At 33.0% G+C, this 20,141-nt stretch overlaps 2 protein-coding genes across 5 annotated transcripts in view; one reads left to right on the forward strand and one right to left on the reverse strand.

Moving 5' to 3' along the window:
- The window catches only part of LOC134267690 (multiple epidermal growth factor-like domains protein 10), a 130,633-nt gene that overhangs the window by 83,193 nt on the left and 27,299 nt on the right, over positions 1–20,141 (reverse strand). The window lies entirely within an intron of this gene.
- On the forward strand, positions 14,181–18,869 carry LOC134267692 (uncharacterized). Of its 3 annotated transcripts, XM_062749912.1 has the most exons (3): positions 14,181–16,270; positions 16,307–16,321; positions 16,352–18,868. In XM_062749912.1, exons 1-3 carry the CDS (start codon positions 16,258–16,260, stop codon positions 17,608–17,610), a joined length of 1,287 nt encoding a protein of 428 aa, XP_062605896.1. In that variant the 5' UTR covers positions 14,181–16,257; the 3' UTR covers positions 17,611–18,868. The 3 variants fall into 3 exon arrangements, with proteins under 3 accessions (XP_062605896.1, XP_062605894.1, XP_062605895.1); XM_062749910.1 differs by having other exon boundaries at positions 16,307–18,869; XM_062749911.1 differs by lacking the exon at positions 16,307–16,321 and having other exon boundaries at positions 14,181–16,288; positions 16,337–18,868.

Raw genomic sequence — 20,141 nt, forward strand, 5'->3', positions numbered from 1 at the left:
GTACTGCGTACAGATTTCACTTCAATTTTTGTTTACTTTGTGTTCAGAACTTAGTGAATTTTAAAGTACCTGTATGACATTTCCATGTCTAAAATCAACGTTTCCCTTCTATTTCACGATGTGTACTAAATATCATTATTTGTATTTCGTAAAAGAAATTCGGTATGTGACGTTACATAGCAGAAAAAAAAGCAAAAACGACCATTTTAAGTGTGAAGAGACAAATGATGAGCAGAGCGTTTCAATAAATCTAATTACCTTTAATATTTTTTTTTTCAGTAAAATTTTCTCTAAAAGGCAGATTTTGAAGAATCTTCATGGTAGTATGAAAGTAACAATTTTAAGAAAGAGTACTGACGTAATCAGCTTGTCACTTCATACAAAGTAACTTTTCAGAAACGAACAATTTTCAAGTTTCCAGAAACTATTTCAAATTTTATTTGATTTATGTGATATCCATTACGCAATCGGCATATTCTTTACTATTTTAGTATGCACACTTTCTGTACTATTATTGTATTGCTTCAGTATACCATATAAGACATTTTTATCGTGTATTTAAACATATACAAAAACAGTGCAGATTAAACAAAAACACAAACTTCTTCCGAGTACCTAGATACCTCGTAAAGAAACATAAACCACATAATAATCTGACCTTCGTCACATGTAAGTCCTTGAGCACCAACATCAGATCCGCTTGGACAACTTCCGTTCTCGTGATTACAATGGACCCCATCACTACAGTTACCACAGGTTTTACCACACTCAAGGCCATATATACCGGGGTCACATTCTGAAAATTATCAAAACGTTGACCGCCATTGCACGTTAAAATCTTTAATAAAATTTCTAATGAAAGTAAATGTTTTCTTTGTTTCATTTGTTACCATTTAATGATGTGAGAAAATAAAGTGAGAACTGTATTTTTAAAAAGAAACTCGCATGCTTTAAGAAATAATTTAGAATTTATGTATACCATTACATATATGTTCTCTTAATATCCATGTATTTGCTTCTTATCGCATTATATACATCTATTTAAAGTACCACAAGTATTAAGTACAAATTTAGAATTGAATTTAAAAATACGAGGGGTGAACAAAAGTTCGCGAACTACTGTAGAAGTACCTTTTTTCACGAGGTATTCATTTACGTTTTGTACGCGGTCACATAGAAATATATGCGGTATTAACCAACATTTGCCCCCCAAAATCAAACTTTGATGGAGTAATATTTAATTAAGTCCTAAAACAGGGGAGTATATGCTGACTTCAAAGCACTGAATAATTTCATAAGTAATGACGTCATATGTAGGTAATGACGTCACAAATATGACGTAAATTTCAGTTTTTTATGATTTTTGCAGAAAAAATGTACATATTTCGTCGATATTTTAAATAAAAGTCACCGAGAGCATGTGTGTTCAGGATAAATATTTTGATATAATGTGTAGAATGATAATATCAATGAAATATGTCAATATTGTTCCTGAACACACATGCGCTCTATAAATTTTTAAGCTTAAATTGTTGAAATTTTGTCCATTTTGTCCTCTTTCTGAAAAAAGATATAAAATCGGACTAGTTTGTGACGTCATAAAAACAGAAATTGTGAATACACTGCTCTGGAACTATAATATTTTCTGTTAACTTATATTTCTCGTACAATTTATTGAATTCAGCACATTTCAGGAAGTTTTCAAAATTTGACTTTTGTGGGGGCAAACATATGCAATATACCGCATATAGTTCTTTGAAAGCAATACAGAGAATGGTTCTTAAATCAATAAGATGTATCCGCTCAGTTCCATATTATGTACTACTTCCAGTTGTCTTCTCCAGATTTGAACACTTTCCTTATCATGGGAGGAGCAGCAGTGGTCACGTTAGTAAGCCTGGTCGTTGTTATCACACTATGTTTTGTTTTCAGAAGGTAATTGTACTGCATGTACTTACATTTTATATGGGACACAAACTTACACCAATACATACTCGATACACACCCTGGCTTCGCTTCAAGTCCACTTTCAGAAATTTCGTAAAGTTATGCACGCGTACTTAATATAAATGTAAGGCATACAGAGACAATCTAAGAATCCGCGTAATTTTCTAACCGCAGATTAAACAGAAATTGAGGTTCCGCAGAATTATATTCCCGTGGAAAAAAGTACGTCTACTGTATATCTGTATTTACAAAACCACAATACAGATTAGATAAAAAATGGTACACACATAGCCATAGTTCTATAAATTAGATACACTTTGAATAAACGTGTCTCCCGAGACAGAAGATTTGGGTTTTGAAGGATATTTTAATACACCCATTCTGTTGCCGAGATTTGACTATTTCTGACAAATGAACTGTTCTTGTTATAAAAATTAACCTACATGGAAACAAATAAACTCGGTAAAAACACTTTCAGCTTTGGTGACAGAAGGCTAAGAAGCGGGTTACTTGACTGCATATGTCACTTGATTGGCGCATGAGCAGATTGGTGGCAGATGTGCATTAAAATCGGAGACGACTTATTAAAAATATAATCAACACTGAAAACAAATATTTTTTTTCTTTTATGGAAGTTATTCAATTATTTAGCAAACTTTTTGATCACCCGTCCTATATTTATCCTCATTTTTGATTCATCATCCCATGAAATCTCTCTCTCTCTGTCTGTCTCTTTCTCTGTCTCTCTCTCTCTTAATATTTTGTATATTCTTAATATTAATTTTAATATATATAGAAAATAACATTTTAATTTTTCATTTAAATTTAACTCATTGGCTGAGCTTGTTACATGTAACATTTATGCAAAAAGTAAAAACATCGTTCATTGTACTCTAACATTAAACAAATGTAAAGTACTGATACAACCCTTAAAATTGGTTCTCTCTCTCTCTCTCTCTCTCTCTCTCTCTCATGTTTTGTATTTACATACGTTCTTCACATCGTGGTCCTTTGTATCCAGCAACACATCCGAGACAGGTTCCATTCACAATGTTACAACGTCTCTCCTGACATTTCTGTGGACACGGTATATTACAATTTTCTCCATAAAAACCTGAGGTAGGGCATCCTGATTGAATTATGAATAAATATATGTATATATCAGTTTGTCCAATACAAACTCTGATGAGTTTTTCATGTTTATTTATTTAGGTCGTTTTGGTCTAAATCATTACTAATATAATTAAAATCCTTGAATAATGCAATGTCTTCTTCTACATGTACAAGTGGCACAGTGACAAACTGTGCATGTTATTAATAGGACCGTTCACGGTAGCTCCTTGATTGGGAGGTCGTGAGTTCGTATCTGGACCGCGACTGACCTAAGTCGATAAAAAATGGGAAGCAACTTTTCCTTTGCCATGCGCTCGGCACTTTGAAGTGTAAATTGCGGGTCCTTCGGATGAGATCTTAAAAATCGAGGCCCGTGTCAGCGGCAGGCGTTGGCACGATAAAGATCTTTCACTGCTCAATAGCCCTGAGTGCCGAGTAAAGGTCAAATTTTGAAGCCCCTCACCGGCATACGGTGACATCTCCAGATGAGTGAAAAATTCTTGAGAGGGACGTTAAACAATACCAAAACATTCAAACGTTCAATTTTCACATTTTTGCGTATGTGCAGAAATTTTCAATATCTTTTTACTAATGTTCCACAATTTGAAAACGAGGTTAAATAAAATTTACCATTCCCATTTTCTGGATAACTCAAAGGCAAATATGCTGCTAAAATCGAAGATTGATTTAACAGCGGTTTAACTCTGTCTAAAATGTAATTTTTGTAACTCATATTAAATCCTTAGTCTCCAGTGATCATTAAATTGTTGAAATTTACTGAGTGCTAATTTTCAGAAAAATATATTTTCTTTCCTGAATTATTGCTGTTTTATGAAATAGTGATCGTTTATAACTAACGCAATTTCGTATCATCAAGTTTGAATATTTCATGACAATCAATACTAATATTCACCATTTATAGAGATGGTATGTCTTCTTACCAAGAACTTGAACTTCACAGAGTTCGTTATATGCGTACTTTGAAAATTCAGGACGATTGATCGGCCGCCCTCTCTCGTTGTAGTAGATAACATATCGTCCATGCTTTACACATTCTGTTGTAAAATTCTCCGGTATTGTGTCTCGGGTGAATGTTGTGTCTTTAAAACATAGGAATCCATTGTCTTTGTTGGTTGTGTTCGATACGTAAACAGAGAATCCAAGGAATCGTGCTGTGTAACCATTACTCGAGTCTGGTAAAAAAATTATAGCAATATGCGATTAATTAGGGACTTTTTTTGTTTAAACACGACAAATATAAAATTTTCCAGTTTTATATGATTTAGAAATAAATGATACTATTCTTCACGATAGACACCAACGGCCAAGTTCTACGCCTTCAATCAGAAACGACTCTTTTAGACATCGTTAGTCTTTTACATATTTCTGCAATCTATACTTCTTAAGGGATCAAAGTATTAATTTTGGTTGTGCCTGAATATTCAAAATATGAACATATGTTTGAAGGAAAAGTGTAATGTTGTGTATAAAGATATCCTTTTTGTTAGTATTTCTTTTATATCGATTAATATTCATATGTAATTCATTGTGAAAAGAAATAATAAAAACAAGACTTAAATAGAGAAAATTCACAAAAATATTTAATTGCTACTCTTTTAAATCTCAAAAATACATGTATCTTTTAACACAACTCTTTTCAAAACATCAAGTGGGTTATTCTACTGAAATAAAGATTCCAATATTAACCTTTTTCATTTGCCGTATTTGATATATTAACCATTAAATAAAGAATTGTATTTCCATTTATCAGTTCTGGTCTAGTTATTCTTTTTATTGTTTATGTATTTTATGTATATTTATATGTTTATATAAAGATGATTCTTTAGTATTTTTTTTTTCCAATTAATATTTATATATTTTAGTTCACTGAGAAGCAAAGATGAAATAAATATAACTCAGAAAAAGCAATATTTTCAACAATGGTTTATTTTTCTTTGTATTGGGTTTGAGATTTAAATTCCACTTGTGTTCGTATTTCAATGATTTCCTAAAAAGGAAATTACAATTCATCAAAAACATTGATACATGTACTTTGATTTACTATGAAAGTTTACTTTGATTTTTTTTTCGAGTTCTTAACGTTTAAAATTTCTTAAATTTGTATCGTAACATTGATGTATGTTTTTATAAAAATACATAAATATCCAGGTAATGACTCCATTTGATATATCTATTATACGTGCGTGTTTTTGGAGAACATAAATCTAACATTCTGAAATCCATTCATAGAAAACTTTGATTTACTATTAATAGTACAACTTTGAATAACTATAGTTTATAACTTTGACAGTATAGTAATATTTAGCACTGTTAACGATTGTTAACTATGGATTATAATTAACTTAATTAAATAAAGTATTTCTTGTTAAAAATAATATACAATTTGGTAGGAAATGCCAAAATGAAAACTGGCTTAAATTGCTAGAAACATTTCATCATACATGTTAAGTAGCGTTTTAAGCAAAAAGAATATACATGAAGCCATGGCAGTAATAATGCCGACTTGGCTTATTGATACTTTATTACCCAAAATAAATACTAGTTAACGAATAATGTACTTTCATATCTAAATAAGCATTGGAAACACATAAACTATATATGTTAAATTCATGCAAATGCTTTTGTTTAAACAATACCAAACACACCATTGGCCGTCCTGTAGAAGATATTTATATGATGAATATTGAGTACTCTTCCTAGATCAACCCGCCATTTGGCAGTGTAAGAACCATCGGCAGATATCGTACATTGTCCTCCATTAGCTTCCCGGTTTGTTAACCTCCCATCCACAGCTTTATCTGCTCCCCAATTTAGATTACCATAATACGGATGCTGCTGCCACGCAGGCTTGTTTAATGCAATATTTTCTGTAAGAAGAAATATAAGATTACTGTCACAAAGAAACAAATATTCTCTGGACTAAGGATATTTTAAAGTTTATCAAGTTTTTCAAGGAACATTTCTACACTGTTTAGAAACACTACGATGTGACGGGTCAACAAGGTATGCTTACATTTGTTTCCAGCTTAATTTTGAAACAAAAATATTTATGATCAGACACAGATAGTTTCCGTAAAAAAATCGAAGCTCTGATGTTGGGATCAAAATTCCAATGTTTAAATTTTCGATATTTAAACTAACCAAAAACGATCAGATTATCTTTTTTTGTTTTTTGTTTTAAAAGCTTGAACTTCATTTGGACTTTTCGATGGATAATGTGATTGATACTTTTATGACTACTAGGCGGATGGGTGCCGAAGTTGGGGCATCGCTCACACCACGGATTACCACCGATTACCACAGGTCAATGGCCACCGGTCGGGAAATATGACGAAGACAGCATTGATTATAAGGAGTTAAAGCATATTTATAAAAACTAGAGGTACTGTGAGCAATGAGCTCACTAAATGATACCCCCCGCCTCCCATAATGTCGATGTGTTGCTTTATATTGTTTTACGGTAATGTGTAAAGAGGAATAACTCGTCCTATGAAATGTTATCAAGAAGCTTCTATTATGTGACGTCATAGGTAAACAAAAAATGTTTTGCTCTGAGAAAACTAAAATACGTGTCGAATAAAAAAGTAAAATAGGAGGTGCACAATGCCAATATGTAATAAAGATTCTGTGAAAGTTTCATTTAATTTCACTCAGTAGTATAAGAGGAGTTGCGGATAAGAGAAAAAGCGTAACAGACGGACGGACGGACGGACGGACAGACGGACGGACGGAAATCCCGATCACTATATACCCTCCCGCTTTTCAATCGGGAGTATAATTAAGACATTTGAGAGAGAGAGACACAGAGAGAGAGAGAGAGATATATCCTTTGCAATTAAATCTTACCATAAGCAAGAATAATTGTTACACTCAAAAATAATCTACCTACACAACAGAGCAGTGACACCATTCATTTCGTTATGCGATTCATCACATTAAACCGGGAAGTATTATTAAATAGCTCAAACATTTGACTGAGGTCATTTGTACATAGCTATGGAAATGCCTCATGAATTCATGGATTAAAAAAAAGACTGAATGTCAGACGGTTTAAATACGCTGTATCTTCACTCCTAAGGCCGGTAGACACGATGAGATTTGTAGTATAATGCATGTATTATAATACTTTTGTACTATAAAACTTTCCTGTACTCACGCTAAGACATATCTTATAAGACTGTACATAACCTACGTATTCCAACATGCCCCCCCCCCCCTTACAATCTCTCTGTCAAAGTAATAAAAAAAATGGAGGATGCGGCTCCAATAACAGTGTCTATCATCGTACTATGCACTGCTTGATATATTCCACAATCCTTTTCCCCTTCCCATTAACCCAGTGCTTTTTTTTATTAATGGTAAAAATAGGATGACCCCTAAGAAAAATCTTATGATACAAATTGTGTATACCGGCCTTTTACTTTTTACTGCACAGAGGTGTTATCTGATATTAAAGGCCAGTATACACGTTACAATTTGTATCATAAAATTTGTATTATAATACGAAGTCTTACTGTGTATACACTCTTAATACAGTGCTTAATAAGATTTTTTGAATCTTATCAAACTGCATTAAGAATTGAACAATGCTCTATTTCCTAATATAAGTCGTATCTAGCATATCGCTTTCAATTAATGAAATGTAATGACACTAGGGGTCATCCTAATTCTATCACTGCAAAAAAGAAGCATATGGTAAATAATATTGGTCGACTTTACAGGCAAAGACATAGAAAAACTCGTGGCTTCATGGAAGGGGAAAAGTTGAGGAACATATCAATCAGCACATAGTAAGATGATAGAAACTGCTATCAGAGCATCATCCTCTATTTTTATTACCTTGACGGAGAGAAATATCGCGGGAAAAAAGTTGGTATACGTATTTTAATTACAATCTTATCAGATTTGTATTAGCATGAGTGCGAGAAAGTATTTTAATACAAAAGTATTATAATACGTGTATTATACCACAAATCTTATCGTGTATACCGGCCTTAAGATTTTATCTGCTTACCCCCCGTTCACACATAGACGCCGCTTCTACTACGAAGCACCTTAATCGTACAAGCAGCGCGGAAGCATCGAAGAGAGATCTTCAGGATCGTAGTAAAAGCGCCGTGAGAGCGTAGGAACTTATCCGGGTTCACATAATCCAAAACAGGAACATACCAAGCACGCTCATACAACGCTCACTCCACACTCGTAATACGTTCTCACTACGATCTCTCTACGTTCCTGGAGATCCTGCGAAGACCTACAATGACCTTACGCCGATCATATCATGACCTATCAGACAAGAGTTGTTCTTATGCCTCTGATATTTGACCAATCATCATCTGTTAACTACATGTAACGGGTGACATTATACTTGATGATCATTTACAATTGAGCATTTTCACATCTTGTTACAGTTAAAATAATTGAAAATGCCCTAAACCATGTGGTAAAGGCCGAAAAAAAAACTGCGGTCGCAAAATATGTATCATTGCTAAAATTAATCGTAATATAATCAGCACCATTGTAGCGATCGACATCGCGGTACAGTCATCTAGGTCTGTGTATAGTCGTAGTATGGTCTTCAATGTCGTAGTGGCAGCGTTACTTAAACTTACTTAAAATTCAGATCATGGCTTGGTTGGGATGATCGCCATAGAGTCGCAGCTCTGTGTGAACGGGGGGGGGGGGGGGGCGGTACGAGCATTTCATAGACTGGAACCAAGGCCATTTTGTCCGATTCCCATTTCATTTATGCCCCAAAAAGCGCCCCAAAAATGCAGTGTTCCTATTTCTTGGTGATAACAAGCAAAGCTAGTAATGATATTTCTATGGTCTAATTAATTAAAGCAGTAGAAAAACAACAGTTGATCAGAGTACTGTGCTGCTTTATATATTTATTTGTATTCAAACACTGTACCTATCAATGCATTTCACTGAAACGAATATCGGGATCTCAAAACTTATAAACATTACTTCACACTCCTGACATGCACATTTCTACTCTTTATTGAACCAGTTGAAACTCAATGTTGAAAGAAAATGCTCCTTATTCATTGGTGTCTTGTAAATTGAACAAAAATATATTTTAAAAATATGCAAATATGAAAGAATGAAAGAATGGTCAAGTGTTACTTGAGCATTCAATTAAAAAATATATCTGACTGTTGAATTATTCTGATTGCCGAATAAAGGACTAATTCTAAAGCCCCTCAGCGGTATATAGAGATTTATCCTGCAACCACCCGTTGCATTGACCTAATAAAGGTAACCTAATAAACCAAAGCTTTATCCGGTCACTGCCCTAATAAAGCCTCGTGCATGTATTCCGACGTTCCAAAAGCATTGTGACGTCACGTATATTGCAATGTTTACGCCATGGCGTCATAGTTTTCAACTGCAGAGATGTGCCTAAATCTGTCGGAAATAGCTTGTTTTGGACGTTCAAAATGTAAGAAATATGTTGCAGGATAAACGAAATACATGATAACTGTCTAGAAATATAAGCGATATTTGGGCTCGGGTCGAAAACGTAAGAGGGCTCGGCAAGCCTCGCCCTCTATCACGTTTTCTTACCCTCGCCCAAATATCGCTTATATTTCAAGTCAGTAACCATGTATTTTATATGTCTCTATATCAGTGAAATGTTCTTAAATAGGGTGTAAATAAAATGCAAACAATCAAATTGTCATCAGAACAGTTTTATTTCATTAAGGTAATCCGATCCCCAGGTTAATAAGATTAGCAGTTAAGTAATGAAAAATATCTCTGAACCAACATAGTTATACATGTATAAATATATACACAGTATTTCTTTAAAGTTAAATATTATTAAAATTAATCATATTATATAAGAAAAATTTTCAAATCTCCGATATTTTTGCAGAAATTTCTAATTGCAAATTAATCAACGAAAATATTTTAGGTTAAAAACGATATGTATCCAGGCATTCAGAGAAATTGTCATGATTTTTTTATACTTATTTTGTATTTTTGTCTTCTATTTCCGTCTTTTTTTCCGTTTTTTTACATAATACATAGTGTAAAGGGTTTTTGCTATCATTGCAAGACACCACGTGCACAAATCACTTCATATTTAATATCATGCTAATAAGCATGGGTATCTAGGGCTAGATTTAAGAAAATCTTATTTCTTTAAACCTGTACTATTTTTCTCCTTTCATATGGTCCAATGTCAACTTTTATAAAACCTTTTCTAAGACTTTCGAAAACCTTAAATCTTATTAAGATCATTGTATTGAAAATTGTTGTAAGAAAGAAATTCGTTTTCAAGCTTTTTTACATGCATTGCAAATTAAATATCAATTTTTCGAGTTATCCTTCCTGACTAAGGATCGGATATCCTTAAAATAATAATGATAACTGCACATTGCAGATACATGTATAAGTATATTTATGAGGAACAAAATAAAGATACTCAATACAACCGATATAGATTAAAACCTAGTGTAATTCAATGACCAGGACATTAATTGCTACAATAACATTTGTTGGACGGTTGGGTGAGTATTTTGCTGGTCAACTGCCAAAAGCTATAGATGTAATTTATTTTTGTATGTAAGATTTCATACAGTACCCGCATCGTTATTCTTTACAATTCTATCGTGTCCTATCGTGCGTGTATCCTATCGTATCGTGCGTGTATCCTATCGTATCGTGCGTGTATCCTATTGTATCCTATCGTATCGTGTTTTCCGTTTATCAGGTTTTGCGTTTTCTATCGTGTTTTGCGTGTATCGTGTTTTCCGTTTATCGTGTAGATCGTTTATCAGGTTCTATCGTGTATCGTGTTTTGCGATTATCGTGTACATTCGGAAACCCTCGCTTTTTATCTTTACTATAGAAAAAAACTACTGAGCTATTCCGAGTTTCTTTTTTTGTTTTGTTAACTAAAATAAGATTACTTAAACCAAAAAGGAGAAAAGAAAGTTTTATCCATTTCTTTTTCATCCTTCAAAGAAATATTAAAGCGTAGAAGGAAAATAATAAATAAATAGCGTATTTCATGAATAAATAAATTGATTAATTAATTAATAATTAAATAAATGAAATAATTATATCTTGGTAAAGTAGAGAGTGATTGTCAAAAATTAAACGGTAACTGTATTTTTCGGAATTGAAATTATAATAGATCACCAGTCTTTTTTTAAAAATAATTTATCGAATTGTATGAATTATTTATTCAAAATTAAATATTTTTAATATGGTTTTCTTAAATGAATAACAGTTACTGGAGAAAGATTTTTGGTAAGCTACGGTGTATGCGTATCCAAAAAGCAAATAAATGAATAATAAGCAGGATATTGATATGTATCTTTTTTCATGCAATATTCTTTTTTCCCCTTATTTATCGTCTGATAATATAAGTAATATGTTTACGCCTTTAAGCTGCATGTATACAAAATTATTTAAAGTCATCATGTTACAAAAATAATAAAACATAAGACATTAATCCAGATGATTTTAACACCAATTTTGGCCGTATACGTTCAAATTTTAAATTAATGTATACAAGGAAAAACATTATGTTTTTTAACAACTTACCTTTTTCGGCGTGAAAATAAACTGAAAATATAATCCATCGGGGTGTCAAATCGAAGACCTTTCCATACCAGAAAACTGACACGTATGTGTGGCTCTCTAATCAGCACACTCTAATCAGCACACTGCCTTCCTGTGCGGTCAACACCCCCTCCGCCTTCCCCCCTAACTGACACCTCGGCCCGTGTGTGTGATCATCTTCAACAAACCTTTACTGATTTCTCACCTGGGGTCAATTAGTAACCTCGAATTCTACCTGGTTCTAATGAAACGCATCTATTTATTCTCGGGATTGTGTTCCTAACTTGTGTGAACAAACTTATCAAAGATATAATTTAAAATATGTTAAATAATTGTACGATTTATGGATTTAAAAAATCATCTCATTGCTTGAATTTTAAATAAAAATTGAAATAAATCAATTTAATGAAATGAAGTCCGTAAACTCAATCCGCTGATTTATTTCATTTTGTACAATGGTTCCATTATGCTTATGTAAATACGTCTTTTAATCAACTTTAAAAAAAACTGTACTTGTGGTATATGGACTTTCGGATCATCGGGTTTTCTATGTAAGGGGGTCAAATTAATTCTAGGAAACAATTTCATTGATCGTAGAAACGGATGAAATACATGTAGTTCTAACATTCTAAACTATGAAAATTAGCTCGCATGATTTTTTTTTACGGTATCTTACTATAATATTAAAACAAAAGAAGTCGTCGTCTGATTCCGCCGTGACCATTCAAGACAAGTAAATACACCGAATCAATTTATAATATTAATCGATTTAATTCCATACACGTACGTATATAACTTTATTTAAGAGTTCAATATTATATTTGGCTATTTAGTTAGATCTTGTTTCTATTTTTAAATTGGTTAGGGACTTTTAACATCCCGCCCTTCGAATATGCCTCATATTAGATTACCGGGTCTAAAATGATTTTCAGGGTTTAATAATTCATTTGCCGACTTAAACCAATTTTTTGTTATTATTAGAAACAGTACATGCAAAGCTAAATAGCAATGACTTATACTTATTTAGTCGGAAAAGTCGCATGTCACTCTTTTAATATTTGTTGATTAATATTTGTGTTTTGTGTATTTAACCAATCAATACTCTTTAATTAATAGGAAGTTTTCAGTATCTGATATATAAATGTTTACATGTACATAAGTGAGAGCTTAGCGTAAACGTATATGTACAAGTGCAGTTGTAGGAGATTCATATTCTGTTGACATAGTTTAAATGTATTAATGCAGAGCACCATTATATTAACAATTATCTAGATTTCTATTAAATCAATTTTCTTGAACTCTTAAGTTCTTGAAAGATCCATCATGTTAAATTTATTAATTTCATTAAAGCTGTTTCTTTGAACCTTTCTTTCGGCAAGTTTTCTACTTGTATTTTTTTTTCTCTAAGATTTTCATATTTAATTGCGACTTTTGGATACATCGCCGATTGTAATCTTTAGACATTAAATACAAATATTTAATTTATTGTGTAAATTTCTTTCGTGAAATAACTTGGTACTTGTAGATAAACTTATTAGATAAAAAATTCAAATGTATATTTTTCAAAAATAATAAGTCTATTTATAGAGTTTCAAAAATTTATAATAGTACCCGTGAAAAACGGTACATAATCATGTTAGGGATTTTTGTGCAACAATTACATGTAAATGTATGCTTAAATATCTATAATAAAACGAATTATATTTCAACCTTAAGATGAGAATTTCGACATTAACACTAAATTGTAAATTCACACAATTGAGAAGAATTTTTTAAAAAAGAATTACAGTCTCCATTTCATCCTAATTCATTTAATCATTGTCATTTTTTTATATAAATAAACAAATTTTGTAAAATTACCACAGAGATCTCAAATTAGTTTATTATAATAATTAAATGTACTTAATAATTTATATTTGAAGCTCTGCAAGTATTTAAATTAAAATATTGCACTAAATAAACAAAATAATCTTTTCGTTTTGTCAGAACACGTTCCGCATTTTGAAACAATCCTATCAGGTTTTGCGTTTATCTGTCACAGGGTGAATTATAATTAATTAATTAATATTACTAATTATCATTCATATCATTTTCATATCTTATTATAAGGCATCATATTATTATAGTAACTAGTGAATTCCGTCGTCACTACGGAATTTACTACGTTCATTCACTGCCTTATTCATTCATTCATTCATTTATACGGGTGAGTGGTCAGTGAGAGTATTCGGGTGTGTGAGTGGTTAAACAGGTTTTTCTATGTCTACTGCGCATTCGCGCCAATACTAACTCCTCGAGCACTCCAACCTTAGACTTTGGGGAGGGAAGACGTTCTCTCTCCCCAACACAAACTATCTTATGATATTGTGACGAATTCAGTCTAGGACTACGGTAAGAAATAATTGTTAAATTATTTCTTAGTATTCAAGGATTATTCAGTATCTTTTTGATCATTTTATTTAACTGAAGTGAATTTCTAAATTATCTAAATTCTTAAGATTTAAATTAATTCGCGTAAAAGTGTGTGTGAGGTGAGAAATATTAAATACATGTTTTATTATATTGCAGATCACCCTTTTTCTGATACGTATAATATATTAAATAGTATCGAACCCAGCAGCCGTATTTGTGTTATTACTACAACTATAATACCTAGACTAGGCTGTGACAATGGCGCCCACACGTTGGTTTTAATTATACTTTCTTCGTTGGATTGAGGGTGATTCGTAAATTTTACAACATCGTTGGAGTTCATCATTTATTCATTATATCTTCCATTTTCCTTGGCTAGCCGTTTTGTTTTTCCATTTTCCACTACTACTATACCTGTGCGCTATTAAAACCCACTCGAGCATGACTGAACATTGGTCACCATTCACCAAACTTTTCGCCGATCACCAGCTGTTTATAGTGATCGACATGTGTGCACTCGTCCGATAGGCCTACACCGCTGGAAAACGTGTATATCTGGACATTCCGCGTGCCATCCAAAATTCCAGGGACTGTGACTTTTCCGTAGTTTAAATATTTATTCTATTGACTGTTAAATTTCATTCTATTGTGTTTAACTGTTTAATATCGTATTGTCATTGTTTATTTATATACGTGAGTGAAGTGTGAGCGTGTAAGAAAGTGTAAAATCTAAATAACGCAATTTAGTTCTTTAGTACACACTCAGGTATTACAGCGAAGTAAGTGACAGATTAACATGTCAGCATGTGCTAACATTTTCATTGCACTCTATCAACATTCTCAATATTATTTTTGAGCAGAGGAAATTCGAGTGAGCAGGTGCGTGTTTGATTGACACAGTTTGAAGTCATCATTTAGATCATTCATTTCATTCATCATAGTTATTATATTGACATTGCTAATACTTGACTAACTTTATTGAATTGTATTTAGATAGTATATCTTTAGATTTACAGGCTCCTGATAACTGTTTGCAGTATTTACAGTTCTAATATTTCAGATTACGTACGCGACACTGGTGTAGCAGTTTCAAATATTAATTACTATTTTCTTTATTACAGGTTACCAGTAATCACCAGAATTTAAACCAAAACTTACTTTTGTATTTAGTTTGTATTGAATTGTTTTAGGAGTTTAATTTACTTTAATTAGTTTCGATATTTAATGAGTAATAGTAAATTACAGAAATATTTAGAAAAACCAGTTGATCAGAAGAAATTAGTTAGTCAACCAGTATTGATTAGTACAAGTTTAGGTAACTACCTGAAAAAACATTTAGATCTATTGAAAGAATATCATTTATACTTGCATTTTGAATGTAGACCTGGTGCTCGATTTACAGATTTTTACAGTTGGTTAAATTACAATTTACGTGCTCTTTTTGAACAGTACGGCCATTTGACGTTGTATATTTGGCTGGGTACATGTGACATCACAAGAAAATTTGGTAAGTTTATTTCTTTAGTTTCTGATGATTCTCAGTCTATTGTAGAGAATGTTGTTCACCATATAGATAGTTTTCATTCAATTGTCAAAGAATTTAAGGGAGTTAAACTCATATTTTTGGAAATTCCCCCTTATTCTATAGCAGAATGGAATAAAAGCAGAGAACATTGTGATCCTGATAGTTTTCTTGCTCAGGACAAAGTTTTGATTGAAATTATCAATTCCATTAATTCTCATTTAAGGGAAGTCAATGACAAATTATCTGTTTATAGTCCCAGGTATAAGCTAGATGTTTTGAAGTATAGAAAAGGGAAAGACAAATCTCAAAGAGTTTCATTGAATTTTCAATTATATTTGGATGGAGTACATCCCGGACCAATGTTAGCCAGAGTGTGGTTAAAAAGACTTATTGAGAACATTTTTGTACATTGTTCTTAGATGTCTTAATATATACAGTGTTGTTGATACATTACTGTTATACTTGGAGCAGGTATCTGTTGGCAGGGACTGACCCAATCACAGAATTCTTACCTGTTATCCAATACACTGTATCATAGATTTGTTCATGTATATAGTATTACACTGTTGGGTTTGTGTTGGTAGGGATTGACCCAATCATACTTTTATACCTTATCAGTTGTTTTACTATTGCATGTTATATTTCTGTCATTTATTTACATAATGGCAGACTCAGGTAAGGTGGCAGACTCAGGTAAGTTGGCAGACTCAGGTAAGGAAGAATTAGGTAAGAAGAAGTTAGATAAGGTAGAAACAGATAAGAAAAAGTCAGATAACAAAGAATCAGGTAAAAAAGAATCAGGAAAGGAAGACTCAGGTAAAGAATCGGCAAAGATGCCATTAGCTAAGGCAGAAACAAAGGATGATACAGGTGCAAGTTCTTTACAGCATCACATATCTGAGGTACAAAAAGATCCAAACTACAGAGTCTTAACTAAGGAAGAGTATGATCTCTTAGTAAATGCTAGTTTAAAGCAAGGTAAAACTAGTACCCCTTTAGTTAAAACAAAGATCTCAACAATGGAAAAAGTCTTACATAGTGCAGGTAAGCCAGTGCATTTTGATTTTCCAAAGACACCAGATATCCCTCCTACCCCTACATGTACAATTAGCACCCAATACAACTTTCCAAAGTTACCAACATTTAGTGGTGCTGATGATTCCAAGCAAGGTGAGGTGAAATATGAAGTGTGGAACTTTGAGGTCAAATGCCTTCAAAATTCAGGTCAGTACCCGGAGCACATTTTATTACAGTCAGTTAGAAATTCACTGAAAGGGCTTGCCCGATCAATGTTAGTGTCTATTGGAGAAAATGCTTCTCTGAAAGATATTCTAACCAAACTTGATGGTTTTTTTGGAAATGTTGCTTCAGGGGAAACTCTTATGCAATCTTTTTATAACGATATGCAAAAAGAGGGAGAATCACTAGTAGTGTATGCATCTAGATTAGAAGATACCTTATCTAAAGCTATAAAATATGGCCATATAGATGCCGTAGCAAAAGACGGTATGCTAAGAAGTAAATTTTGGACTGGTTTGTACAATGTACAGTTAAAACAAAGTACAAGACATTTATTTGATTCAGTTAAAAACTTTGAATATCTTCTTAGGGAAATTAGAAAAGTACAGCAAGAAGAATTGTCAACACCGGTGAGAAAGACACAGAGAGCATTCCAACAAGCAGAGAGAGCAGAAACAACAGATTTACAAAAGGAACTGCAGAAACTGACATCAACAATGCAAAGGTTAGAGAGCAAAAGTGACAGTACCTCTCAAAGTTTTCAACAATTAAGCAGTAAAGTAAATCGGTTAGAAAAAATGTCAAACCAGCAAAGTCCAAACTTTAGTGGGTCAAGTAGAGGTAGAGCAAGAGGATTTGGTTTTCGTGGAAACTCTAGTAGAGGCTATGTCCGCAGACGAGGTCAATTTCGGGGTCAAGGTCATTTCAGTGTAAATGAAAATCAAACTCAATCAAATAATCAAGTGCCTCAAAAGAGTAACAATTCAACAAACTAGTTACCTCTTCTATTAAAGGGCAGATGGGGGAGGAATCTGTAAATAAAAGCCCTAAAAAGAATTTGTTGTCAAGAATGGTGGGTCAATCAAACGAAAGTAAAATCATTATTAATGGTGTTGAGATAAATGCTTTGATAGATACAGGTTCTATGGTTACATGCATGTCAGAAGAGTTTTACAACTCATTAAGTCATAAACCTGAACTTCATAGTATTGAAGATTTTGAGTTGAAAGTGTTTAGTGCAGAGGGTAGTACTTTGCCATATTCAGGTTATGTGGAAGTAGAATTTCAAGTACCTTTTCTGTCAAAAGAATCATTCTATGTACCAGTCTTAGTTATGAAGGGAACAGAATACAGTAGTAAAGTCCCGGTAATTGTTGGTACTAATATTATAAGACTGTGTAGGGAATATTATAAGTGCATAGAAACAACTATTCCAGATGAATGGGAATTAGCCTTTACAAATTTAAGTGTTGATAGTGATATGCCTGTCAAAAGCACAAATAAATATCCCATTACTGTAGCACCATATGAGGTAAGAACAATTTCTGGATTAGTTAAGACCATGGACAAGGTGAGTACTGCTATAACAGAGCAAATAGATACAAATCAAAATGGTAGTCTTGTGATATGTCCAAGAGTTGTTACAATCAAAAGTGGCAAAACTTCCCGAGTACCTGTTCGTGTTTGCAATATGTCAGCACAACCAATCAAAATAGCACCAAAATCAGTCATTTGTAACGTAAGTGCTGCAAAGGTGGTAGATACTTTAGATTCACCATTGTTAGATTCCAAGGACCATACGTCTTTTAATCTTGTGGATGCAGGTATAAAGGTTAATCATAATAACTTAACCTCAGATCAGTCAGAAAAGTGTCATAATTTTCTTAATAAGTGGAAGCACATCTTTTCTACATCTTTTAAGGACATAGGGAGAACAGATTTAGTAGAACATGAAATCAAACTAACAGATAATGTTCCTTTTAAAGAACCATACAGAAGGATACCACCAGCAATGTTTGAGGAGGTAAGGCATCATCTCAAAGAAATGCTAGATGCTGATGCTATTAGAAAATCTAAAAGTCCTTATTGTTCTAATGTAGTACTAGCCAGAAAATCAGACGGTTCACTCAGGTTTTGTATAGATCTTAGGAAGTTAAACAACAAAACTATTAAAGATGCATATAATCTTCCTAGAGTGGATGAAACAATTGACACTTTAATTAGCAGTAAGTATTTTTCTAAGTTAGACTTAAGATCTGGTTATTGGCAGGTGGAAATCAAAGAGGAAGACAAACATAAAACTGCATTTTCGCTTGGTCCACTTGGTTTTTATGAATGTAACCGTATGGCGTTTGGCTTGACCAATGCGCCCGCTACATTTCAGCGGCTTATGGAAACTTGCATGGGTGAGATGAATCTTAAGGAATGTTTGATATTTTTAGATGATATACTTGTATTTTCATCTACCTTTGAAGAACATTTAGAGAGGTTGCAGGGTGTTTTCAAAAGATTAGAAAAGCATAATTTGAAATTAAAACCCTCAAAATGTGAATTCTTTATGTCAGAGGTCAAATATTTAGGACATATTGTGTCTGAGAAAGGTATTCAAACAGACCCTGATAAAATATCAGCTTTGAAAACATGGCCTGTCCCTAAAAATATCAAATCATTACGTTCTTTCTTAGGATTCACTGGTTATTATAGACGTTTTGTTAAAGACTATGCCAAAATTGTAAAACCCCTAAATGATTTATTAGTGGGTCACCCTACAAACAAACATGCGAAAAAGTCAAAGAAAAAGAAAGTACCTTGGATTTGGGGTAAAACAGAACAATCAGCTTTTAATACCCTTATAGAAAAACTTACGTCACCCCCTATTTTAGCCTATGCAGACTTTTCCCAACCTTTTTTTGTAAATATTGATGCTAGTAGGGAAGGTCTTGGGGCTGTTTTATACCAGAATCAAGGAGGGGGAGACAGGGTTATAGCTTACGCAAGTAGGGGATTGCGCCCCAGTGAATGCAATTACCCCGCCCACAAATTAGAATTTTTATGCTTGAAATGGGCACTGTGTGATAAGTTCCATGATTATTTATATGGAAATACATTTACTGTCTATACTGACAACAACCCGTTAACATATGTTACAACTACTGCTAAGTTGGATGCAACATCGCACCGCTGGTTAGCGTCTCTTTCAAATTACAATTTTAAATTAGTTTACAAAACTGGCAAATCTAATAGAGATGCTGATGGGTTGTCAAGGAGACCGACAAAGGTAGAAGTTTTTCCTGAGATTATAAAAGCTTTAACATCCGCAGTTTTAATTCAGAAGGAAGAACTCCCTTTAGCCGAATGTTTAGTTTTATCACAGAACGCCCAGTTAAAACATGTAGAAATAGAGACTCAGAATACAGATTATAGTACTAGCAACATCAACTGGAGAGAGGAGCAAGGTAAAGATATAGCCATTAGTAAAATAGTTGAATTATTACATACTGGACTGAAACCCACAGGTAAAGATATA

This window comes from Saccostrea cucullata, unplaced genomic scaffold (genome assembly GCF_032062105.1).
Source record: "Saccostrea cucullata isolate Sc308-1 unplaced genomic scaffold, CSIRO_AGI_Scuc_v1 ctg4688, whole genome shotgun sequence".
Classification (NCBI taxonomy): domain Eukaryota; kingdom Metazoa; phylum Mollusca; class Bivalvia; order Ostreida; family Ostreidae; genus Saccostrea; species Saccostrea cuccullata.